At 30.6% G+C, this 12,575-nt stretch overlaps 1 protein-coding gene across 1 annotated transcript in view; it reads right to left on the bottom strand.

The window, feature by feature from the left end:
- Positions 1–4,509: 4,509 nt before the first annotated feature.
- The window catches only part of LOC148305936 (lipase member H-A), a 32,314-nt gene continuing 24,248 nt past the window's right edge, over positions 4,510–12,575 (bottom strand). The window contains exons 6-8 of the mRNA XM_088265841.1: positions 7,480–7,671; positions 6,415–6,583; positions 4,510–4,803 (exon numbers count right to left, since the gene is read on the bottom strand). Of these exons, the coding sequence (XP_088121967.1) occupies positions 4,746–4,803; positions 6,415–6,583; positions 7,480–7,671 (419 nt within the window). The 3' untranslated portion in view covers positions 4,510–4,745. The remainder of the gene's footprint in view (positions 4,804–6,414; positions 6,584–7,479; positions 7,672–12,575) is intronic.

Raw genomic sequence — 12,575 nt, 5'->3', positions numbered from 1 at the left:
GATATCCGTATTCACAAATTGCGTAAAATTTTACCTTGTGACGAAAATTCTATTATAAAAGTATGTAAGACCGGACACATAATTTTGTGTAGCTGTAATTTACTAAAAAATATGTGTATACTTATGTCTGTTTTATCTGGATGAGAGTAGGATATAGGGGTGATGGATTGGGTAATATGTTTCTTGCATGGAATATTCGTAACAAGGTTAAATTTTAAAGCCAAGTGTGACTTCGCGATAACTTAAGTAATTTTTTAAAGATTCTACAAAAAAAAACGTTTTTTTTTTGTTTCGACTTGAAAAAAGATACTCAATTATCATCAATCAAAATATTTTTAAAAAAAAACGCTTTTAAGTTTAATTTACCCATCTTGATCAACCAATGAACATCTTTCATTTTATTAATCATTAATCACTACTTAATCATCCAATCAGGATCATTGTGACAAACTTACGTAACTCGAAATTCCACATAGTTATTTTTTAATTTTTAATTGAAATAATATTTTCGAAACTTCTTTGTAGCCCTCCCCAAAATGAAGACGATAATAAATTAATAATGAACTCATCAAGTTACCAAGTGAAGAAAACTTGCCATTAATTAACTATTGAACTGAAGACAGATAACAGCAGTCGGGGCAATGTCAGCAGCATAGGGGCTGCCATACATCAACATCACCTAGTCACCAACACGCTCCTGTTGCCTAATCGTTACCTATTGTAATAAGTGCATCATTTTTTAACCCTTTTTAAGAAAATTTTCTATTTTGTTGCGATAACTTACTTTTTAAAAAATATTTAAAAAGCAATCAAAATAGGTTTTATTTCCACAATAATACTTATAAGTTACCCAGAACATTAAACACTTAATGAAGGGTAAGAAAATATATTCATTTTTGTAATTGACGACAAAAATACTGTACCTAGCAAATGGGATATTAATTATACGAGTATATTAAAGTGGTTTATTTTTTATTGTTTATTTTTTTCGTTAAGTACCAAGTATCTTTATTAAATAAAATGAAATCTTTATTTTTAACAACTTTTATTTTTGATATTTTTCTCTAACCGGTTTCGACAAGAACCTTTGTCTTCAGGTATGGATATGTACTCCTCAACTTCATAATATGTACATATCCATTCCCGAAGATATCAAGGTTCTTTTCGTAACCGATTGGAGAAAAGTTCCTAAAGTAAAAGTGTTTAAAAACAATGTTTTGGTTTACATTCTTCTTCTTCTCTGTTCTCAATCCTGTAGATTGGTCTGCAGCAAAAAGACATCTCCTTCGCCATTCTGGTCTATTATCCGAAACACTCTTCAGCTCCTCATACATTTTAAAAAAAAAAGAGAAATATTTGTGTTTTTATTATTTACACAAATATTTAAATTTCATACTATTTCTGTGAGCCTAAGCGGCTCATTATTAGAAATAGGTATCAAATTGTGGTAGAGTCGGTTCGAACCAAGAAACTCTGACTTTAAGAGTCCGGGACACTATGACACGATATATCGCCGCGTGCTAACTAAAGCATGATATTCTTTTACCTGCGACATCTTCATCAAGTACACTGAGATTTATTGTAGTTTATTGATCAGATATGTTCATACATATCATTTCCTCATAGAAGATCGTTTAAATTTTTGGTTTGAAACTGGGTCAAAAAAGGTTGCACAAGAAGGATGAAAGTAGACGGAAGTCCCGACAGATAGTCTCCGTGTAAGTCGCTTAGGTATTCGCGTCGTGGGCGTTCATATAAAGTTCATAATTTTTAATCATTTCATTTTTTATTTATTATAATGTTTTATATATTTCTTTGGAACACTAGAACATTCGATGACCTGATTTTGATGAAAGATGTTGCTTTGCGGTGTAAAATATTGCAACATGAAGAAAAGTTACCGACAAATCGTATAATGATCCAGAAAAAATGCGATCATTTGCAAGACCATAAAAAAAATCAAACGTACATATACTTATTCGGTTATTATTTTGATTTAATATACATATACAGTACATTATAAAATACATTATAACCGTTGAAAGCCCTAGATAAAGACTGCTTAATTCCATGTCTGCTTTTCGATGTAAATTATGGTTTAACTCATGTTTGACTAATCAAACAACGCATTAGTGCAGTGCAATAAATTGAATGATCCCATCCAAGTCTGCCTGATAGCGTGCTGTTTGTTATCTGCAATACCTAATGTATGTCGGTACATTCTTGATTCTCCTACGTTCCTGGTCGTCCCTAGCCAAGGAAGCACCTGCTATCTAATGCAACTTCCTGCAACTTGTTCCGTTCATCTATACGCTTCATGGTTCTTTTATTAAACTGGTTTGGTGACCTATTAAACTTTAGATACCACAGTGTCTTCAATATACCGCACTCTTGTAACGTGGATTTCTTCAGGTACTAGTATAAATATTATTTTATAGCTATTTTTGTGGCTTTTTCATATTTAGGATCTTTCATGCTATTAGTAAAACAAAATTCTGAGTTGAATGTAGTTGAAAAAAGGAGCAGAGGAAGACCGAGAAAAATTTGGCAAGACCAGGAGTGTCAAATACTTGAGAGCGGTTAGGAAGCGGCGTGATGGTTAGTTAGTTGGTGGCGAATCGTGGGTAGATGAAGGCATGCTCAGTACTGTAAAAGGTAGGTACTTTGTCAAATATTTAGACCTTAAGCTGTACTCTCAAATATACAATGTGGTATGCGACCGGCTGCGCGAGAAGCCAGACGCATTCTCTGTGCACATTTTTTAAAGAATATATTGAAATTTTTATTTTAAAAAAAAAATATAATATGAAAAAAAATATATAACTTTTATCAACTACTTACCTTAACAACTCTTTTTTTTTTCAAAAACATTTGTTTATTTTGAATAAAGAACTTATTTTTTCAATTTTGTTATTATTTAGTATTATAAATTAATTAGAATTATTATTATATAATTATTATTATATTATAAATTAATTTGAATTATAAATTAAATTTTTTGTCCGCCTCCGTAGTGTAATGGTCAGCACGCTCGGCTACCGTTCTGGAGGTCCCGGGTTCGATTCCCAAGGGGGGTAAAATAAATATAAGTGATTTTTTCACTGTAATATTTATTCAATATTACCATGGACTGGTACCTGAAGCGGAGGGCTGATCACCCTTCCTTCATGTGTAAACGATCAAGATAACACTGCGTTAATATGACACAGTGCCCTATGCACCATTGGGGTACGGATAAGGGTTTTTATTATTATAAATTAATTTATTGGATGATTAAAGATGAAATTATATTAAATTCATTTTAAATGAGTTAGGAGGTTAAAGATACACATATAATTACATTGAAATATATGATTACTTACCTGTCCATTGAAAATTATTGGCACTCTGAAATTAGTAACCAATTTTTTGGTTATCATGGATTTCCAATTAACGTCAACTTTACATCATTTTAATAATACCACAATGTTTTCTGGCAACATTTTTAAATACCTACCTCTTGAAACTGCTTATTTAGGGAAAATAAGTCAGTGACCTTTTTTTTTAAATATCGATTATATCGGTATAGGTAAAATATACGTATGAGAGAAACAAATATAGATACATATTTATATATTACTCAGGTTTAAGAGGGTACTCGCAAACAAACAATTGAGTAATGGGCGTGTCTCTCCGCACTTTTTTAAAAATACATATTAAAAAAAATATTAAAAAACATTTAAAAAAATTGTAACCTTTCAATAACTCTTTTATTTTAAAAGCAAAATAGCCATTCCGAAGAAAAACTTTTCAATATTAAAACGAAATTTTAAGCAAAACATTCAATCACCATGCCAAAAACCCAAATAATATTTTTTCTGTTTGTTGGGTATTATTTGATGTTGTTTTTAACTGAGGAGTAATAAAACACACACTGAAAAAAAATCTTATAATTATTTGAATGTATTTAAGCATTTATTTAAATTTTTACACATTATTAACAGACATACATACCTATAATGTAATTTAATGTGAGTAGCTATCCAAATAGCAAAGCTAACATGTAATTCTTAGTTTTGCTTCGCCTGAAATATTGAGCTCTTCTGAATCTGATTCCGATCCTGTTTGTCAGTATTGGACTCAAAATAAAGTAATTAATTAAAAATAATAATCGTAGCTAACCATTTACTAATGCAAAGTAATATCAATAAATATTTACCTAAATAATTATAGATGACTCCTTTTTTTTAAATCTATCGATAATCAATAATATAAAATATATGTCCCAGCTAATTTAAATACACTTCTTCTACATCTTAAGCAAGAGTGTTTTTGCTTACTTAATAATTTTTGTGTTTAAATATACGCTCTAAATTTTAGTTTGTAATATATATTTTAATTTTTACTGAATAAATTAAATTGAAATTGAATTAAATTAAAATGGGATTGAATTGAAATCTTATCGAATTGAAATTGAATTGAATTGAATTTGAATTGAAATTGAATTGAAATTGAATTGAAATTGAATTGAATTGAATTGAATTGAAATTGAATTGAATTGAAATATAATAATAACACAACAGTGAAAGTTATCATTGGCAAGACATTAAATCACAGTAATCCGGATGATAAGCACTCATATTATATATCATGATCTAGAGGGAAATGTTTGGATGAGTGGGGAATTTTGTCCGTGACTGTCAGACAAAGCCGGATCAAAAAAAATACCATTAAAGTCATTTGCTTTGCTTCATATACTTCATTTTTCAGTCAAAAGGGCAGTCCAAAACGTGATTCAGTTTAACGCAGTACATCCCATGAGCCCTGAAAAAAAACAGATTTTTAAAATGATATTTTAACGACACCGCGTTCATCCAACGCAGTGCCCCATGCACTATTGCGTATGCTAAAGAGAATTTGTATTTTTTTTTTATTTTAAGCAAAAAATTATTTTTATACTTAACTGTAAAATATAAAAGTAAATATCGTTTTTGTGTTCTGAATAAATTCTTGTAAATGAACAAGTATTTTAAATTAAATCATAATCTGGGTTTATTATAAGACTCTACGAATTTTATTTCGGACCAACAAATGGCCACTCATATAATCATAGTTTTATATTTGACAGCTATAATAAACTTTAATTAATCATTTTTTATTACTAACTTGTTACCTTCTAATATAAAATTTATCAAAAACTGGTGACCTGTTTAAGGTACAATTTGTAAGAGTGACAAAATTGTGAATTTTCCCGAATTTTTCCTGAAGAGCAACTAGCAGTGGTACTTTCGCATACGAGTTGGTATTCTGAGGAATTTCCTCAAGTTTTTTAGCTTTTTAAAAACGCTACAGCAGAAAATGAGGCGAATCTCTCCTTTGAAAAAAATCTAGAATCCCCACTATTTATAGACACATAAGTATGTTCATAATAATTGTTTCTCAGATCTTTTACACGAATACATAATCTCACCCATACCTTATTCTATCGTACAAAATTCAAATGAATTATATCGGTGACGTCATTATCGAATATAAATAGTCCCGAAATGTGGGTTTAGACAGGCCCCGTCTTGACACTCGAACAGTTTACCTCTCAACGCAGTTTTGTTTTTGTAAGTTTAAAAATGTAAATATACAAATATTTTCTTCATTCATCGATAATTTATTTGTGAAAAGGCTTGGTCGTTAAACACGAATTCATTAAGTTGGCGTTGATTGGCAGTAACGGTATTCAACAAAGTTGATATTAAATTATGTTTTTCCTTACTCACATTTCGCTTGTGTACGTATATTTACCATACTAATTAAGATTTCTATAGTCTTTTGATTGAATATCTGATAAAAAAATGTTGTTAATTCTCTTTTATCTGTCAAGCACAAGAGCACAGACTCTTTTATGGAGAGGCACAGCGAATCGAAATATAAAAGTTCTACATATGTATAAATGATTCAAATGTTATTATGTTATAAATAAAAATGTAAATATATTAAATGAATAAAAAAAATTTAAAAAAAGATCATATCTTTAAGCGCAGATATAATACTTTTATTATACGTTTATTAAATATACTCGTAAGTTTTTGGGTAATATATCCAAAATTAAACAAGGTTATTGGATACAATTCTACTTTATTTAAATATATACAATTATGTATATTGTGACGCGTTTCGTCTTTCCAAGACATTATCAAACTGACTACAAATATTAACAAAATGTCCTTATATACTAACAATAATTGCTATTAGGTCTAGGTGTACATACAATGGTGGGTTTTATAAATAACTTAGTTTAATTTTGGATATATTACTCAAAAAAAAATTATTGAAATCCTACCAACTGTCTGCAGTTATAATAAATACTTGTACATAACATAAAATTGTACGCGGTGCCCATATACGGATAGGAAGTAATTTGGTACAGGTATGGAAACAAACTTGTCTGGAGTATCCTCTCCCACTAGCAGGGCCCGGCCTGCCTTGAGGCCCCACGTGGGGCCCGCCCGGGGGCACTCCGCCTTGCAGGGCACCCCGATAATCTTCATCTTCCGACGCACTGCAGCTGCGTAGTAACAAGCACTCTGGAAGTGGGAACAGCGAGCTCTCCCTGAAATATCACACAATTTAGATTTCTGGAATTAAACATATATTATTACATACAATTTAGCGATATATTTCGGTTGTGTTATTTATTTTATTTTATTTGAAAATTTTACAAAACAGTTACATAAATACATTTAAATTAACGAGTAACACAAAACAGATATTTGTACAATTCCAGTTTCAAATTTCACATTCGCCTTCTTCTAACCCTTATCCGCACCTAATGGTGCATAGGGCACTGCATTATACCGATGCAGTGTTATCATGATCGTTAACACATCAAGGAAAGGTAATCAGCCCTCCGCTACATCACATTTGTAATTTAATATAAATACCTGAATGAGTGACGGAAGGGAGGAAAAGGGGAAAAGGGAAAGACCAAAGCTCAAGTCAAGGACAAATTATGTGAAAATAGGGACACACCAAGATATGAATATCGACTTACTATGTAAGCGATCTCAGTGCTGAAGATATCAAGTAGAATATATCAAAATTCCCATATTCATCGTTGACCAATTTTGATGAACGATAATATAGGAACCTTGTTTAGAGTTTGTTCTACTCGTGGGAAGCGCTAAGGTGCCAGTTGTCCTGGTCATCCGACCGGGAACTCTAAAACTCATGCGTTCCAGCAATTCTGGTGAATCAATGAAAGAGTTTAACAATTTATAAAAGAAGATCGCACCTGCCGATTTTCTGCGATTATCTAGAGAGTTCATTTATTATATCTATAAATAAACAAATTTATAGTAAAATGACCCTGAATAAGGAAAGGTAAGAGGACTACAGTTTTTAACGTTTGTCATTAGTGTTAGCCTTTATGATATGGTTGATAGGAAGCTTTCGGTAGAAGACGACGCACAAGGAAAAAGAATAAGAGAAAAATTTTCATGTACTTACTGATGGCATGCCCTTGGCACCCTGGCTGGGAGCGGCCTCCGTTGATGCAAAAGTCGGCGTGCCCCACCAGCCCCGACTCCCCCAGGAAGCCCGCATTAGTGTGCAGGACATGCACGATGTGAGCGTCATCTCTCGTCAGCCGGAACTTGCGCGACCCGTAGCTGCTCACCAGCGGCTTGGCAGGATCTAACCCTGAAACGAATCCGTCAATCAACTTAGTTGCTAGATAAAAACACTGAAACAAATACGCCGATCAACTTAGATGCTAGAAAAACACCATTAAACAAATCCGTCAATCAACTTAGTTGCTAGATAAACACCCTTAAACAAATCCGTCAATCAACTTAGTTGCTAGATGAACACCCTGAAACAAATGCGCCAATCAACTTAGGTGCTAGATAAACACCCTGAAACAAATGCGTCAATCAACTTAGGTGCTAGATAAACACCCTGAAACAAATGCTCAATCAACATAGTTGCTAGATAAACACCCTGAAACAAATGCCTCAATCAACTTAGTTGCTAGATAAACACCCTGAAACAAATGCTCAATCAACTTAGTTGCTAGATAAACACCCTGAAACAAATGCGTCAATTAATTTAGTTGCTAGATAAACATCCTGAAACAAATGCGTCAATCAACTTAGGTGCTAGATAAACATCCTGAAACAAATGCGTCAATCAACTTAGGTGCTACATAAACACCCTGAAACAAATGCGTTAATCAACTTAGGTGCTAGATAAACACCCTGAAACAAAACCGTCAATCAACATTAGGTGCTAGATAAACACCCTCACAGACCCTCAATATTTGGAGAGAAGACTTCAATGGGAATCCATTTGTAGTTTATAAATCATTGATTACAAAATACGACTCCAAAGATTACCAAGCTTAACCCTTAGACTGATGAGTTTTAATGAAGATTTAATTTAGAATAAGGACAAGTTCTTATTTTTATTTTAAATATTCGAAACATAAGAAATAATACCGCCATTGGGCGACAGAGTCTACTACAGTCCATATACATAGAGCAACCGTCGTGGTCCCATTATTTTGTGTGTTATATATATATATATATATATATATATATATATATATATATATATATATATATATATATATATATATATATATATATATATATATATATATATATATATATATATATATATATATATATATATATATATATGTATATATATATATATATATATATATATATATATATATATATACTCGTATATTGATCCGACCTTTATTTTTATGGATAAAAAATATAAACGTATGTAATTTAAATTAAATGGGCTACGATCGATTTAATAAGTTTTTAACATACGCGTCATAACCTATTAATTTACAATAAAAATATAAAAAACAAAACAGTTTTAATCAGAATTTGAGATGCTCGGTTTTGTTTTTGGACAACAGAGAGAGGGGTCAATAATCCACATTCGTAAGTCGTAGTTATTTTAAGCCTTAACATACATTACCAGCATTCATCAATCATCACTAACTTATTCCATAGTGCCATGTCAAAAAGGAAGAAAAAAACACATACGATGGTAACCGACAAGACACACAAGGTAGCTTGGTGAGTCTCTGCAAAACAATATTTATAATATAATATGTTTATATTTTTTTAAATAAATGTATACAGTTTATGTAAAAAAAAAAGATAATAAAAAATCAGTTGGTCGATAATAAAAGTTGTGTTGGTATCCAACTCTTCACTCACGAAAAATTTATTATGTATTTTTATACAGTGTGATTTTTCGGTTTTATCAAGTGACTTTCATATGAAAGGTATCTCATTTACTCCAAGAATATATATTTCTTTTTTTTTTAAGCACATTGCTGTTTATTTTAAAGTTCGTATCTACTCAACAAAACTATCATTCTGCTATAATGAAGCCAATGCTAAAAATACCAGGAAGTAAACAAATAATGTACCTATTTTTAAGACTATTAAAAATGCATTAATATCTCATTTCAACGGGTTAGTAAAAAGCTTTGTTAATACGCAATTTGGGAACGTACATATGTGTATAAAAATAGGGATACGTTTTCTCGGAAGCAGGATGTTCTATCAAAATAAAAAATTAATTAAAACCTCTGAACCAAAAATTATATTAAGATAGTAATAATAATAATAATTTGGATAATTTGTACAGCGCCATTTTCGTAAAATACTACCTCAAGGGCAATTATAATTACAGTCTGTTCTCAGTTATTATACCTATAGTTTTTTTTTTAATTATTTATTTGATAGTATAAATAATTTATAAAAAAATAAATTAACTAGAGGTAAAATAACTGTAAACATGTTTTTAAAATTATTTATTTGGCAGTATAAATGATAAAAAATAAAATAAAAAAAACTAGAGGTAAAATAACTGTGAACAGATTGGAGTTTACCATTTTGACGTCTGGGTATTTAAAGGGTTTATGACCTGTCATAGGCTGGACAAGTGATTGTTTACTTTACACACGCGCAACATTCACCAATTCTACCCATGATTGACAACCACACTGCTCGAATTTGTAGAACTCCTGCATGTATTGACCAAACTCGTGACACAGTACATGAGTTCACAATAGCCATCGATGTTAGATTGAGGAAAGTTTTTATTTGCAGAGACCCTTTTATGCGTATTCAAGATCCCCGGATTATATTTACACACTGAGAAACGCCAGACAATTGAGATTGAACCATCCGTGTCCGAATAGGACCCAAAGAAAAGATAATTCTGAAATCAAGGAAATTATTTAGACGTATTTTATTTAAAAATAAAAATAAACATCCTGTATATCAAAGATGGTGTGTAATAAACGAAATAAACATAATTATTATAATGTACCATTTACCTAGTTATGAATCATTACTAAAACCTTGAAAAGGTTTGCATGCAATACCTACCTTCCTGACAAACTATTAAGTACGTATTTATTATGTAGTTTATGCATCGCAAGTACTTACAATTGACCCTTGTTAAAATCATGGTCATTTTAAATAAACATAATATAACATATGACTTTAAATAGTAAATAGGAAATATAAATATATCTATCCTTCTCGATTGCTTATAAAATCGTTTTGAGATATGGCGATATTTAAAGTTTCCAAATAGTTTACGTATTCCTGTAGGAATTCGATAATTAAACATCATAACAAGAAAAATCATCATAATGACATGAATTCAATACAAGATCACATGGTTTCAATATCAAACCCGTCATTAATGTTGGAAATTATTTGTCCATAATGTATGCAAAATTAAAAAAGATGGAATGCGCGCTTTTTCCCTACGCCAAATTACACGTCGCTCATTAGGTGGTACAATCAATGACTTTATTACATTTAAAAAAAAAGTTAAATATGTCAAAATTTGCTGAAAGACAATTTATTTACATCGGGAGAAACATCGACAGAATTGATTTTGTGGTGAAATGCAGTGAGATGGCGCGATTATCATTGTAGAATTGAGTAAAAAGCCATTTCTGTTGCTATAATGGCATCTCCTGTAATATTTCTAAAAGTGTACGCAATTGTTTCACCAAATGACCGATGTGCGGATATTATTTTTCATATTATTTTTTGACATCTCATCAAAGATGAAGAAGAATATGGAAGTCTGGGCATTTACGGGACTGACGATTGTCATCGGCTGGTTTAAGTTATCACTTTACACACGTGTAACATTCACCAATTCTACCCATTATTGACAACCACACTACTCAAATTTTTAGAAGTACTATATATATATATATATATATATATATATATATATATATATATATATATATATATATATATATATACATATATATATAAATATATATATTTATATATATATATATATATATATATATATATATATATATATATATATATATATATATATATATATATATATATATATATATATATATATATATATATATAAACCAATTTAGAAACCTTGTTCTTGAATAATATGAAAATAACTCCTGTAATTGGAGATAATCCAGATTTTGTGAACAAGTGACTGTAAAAAAAATTGCAATACGCTTTTTATACTATAAAGTACCTAAACGCATTCATCCGCATGGGGTTTCTTTCCTGGATCTAATTTTCTCTGAAAGCATTTGGTACATACTATATTTTCCTGGCCTGCATTTGATTATTCAGGATCCTCTCTGCCTATCGACGCCGACATGTTAGTAAATCAGTCACAAGATTTCTTTCTTAAATAAAGCAATAATTACATTTATTCATGTATTCGTTTTAAACTCTTGAAATATTTATTTCAGATCAGTGCTCGAATCTATTTTGAGTTCTTGTGCTATCGTAAACTAATGAAGTTTATTACCAAAGTATGCATTCAGTACAAACGAATCTCTAAACAAATGTGGGGAAAAGTTTTTATTTTATACTATAGTATGGCGCCGGTCGGTAAATTTAGTTCGGGAATATACAGCCATCACCAAGCAATCTCTCACTATCAGGGTTGGCACTTAAACTTTTTTTAAATTATTTTATCTAGCAGTCATCTAGTGAAAGGATGTTTCTGCCAGTGTCAAGTCTTATTTTTATTTAGAAATAAAAGGAAAAGGTAAATAAACTTAAGTAAATCATAATTAAAATACGTTCAGCTCAAACATTTTGAAAATTACGGTTAATTAGGTTCAGAAAGAAGGGTGTATATTTTGGTGGGGACAATTAAACAATTCCTGTCTATATTAATTAAACTATTTAGGAAGTTCTCCTTCTCTAATTTGAGGGGGCACTGAAATAAAGTATGGTTCGCATCCCCTAGCTGCACTTTTAAAATAAAGTGATTTAAATATCGCTCACTCCTTTCAAGAACGTCATAAATCAAAAAACTTGATTTTTCAGGAGAACGTTTTTAAAGTATAAAAATATAACACTATATTTTAAAAATAAATATCAAGCCACTTATTAAACTTTTTACTGTGCAACAGATCTTTTTAAGTAAAACCCGAAGGTTTTTTCTCCATTTGAAAAATATTTAGTATATTCAAAAAAATAATTAAACAATACATTTTATTCAAAATGCAAAAACAACCCTTTCTGTCCTGTAGCGGGTAAATATTA

This window comes from Brachycentrus maculatus, unplaced genomic scaffold (genome assembly GCF_059751285.1).
Source record: "Brachycentrus maculatus isolate JH-2025_06_01 unplaced genomic scaffold, ASM5975128v1 h1tg000258l, whole genome shotgun sequence".
In the NCBI taxonomy this organism is placed as follows: Eukaryota; Metazoa; Arthropoda; class Insecta; order Trichoptera; family Brachycentridae; genus Brachycentrus; species Brachycentrus maculatus.
Note: the sequence above shows the minus strand (reverse complement) of the source record. Positions and strands in the feature narration are given on the sequence as shown.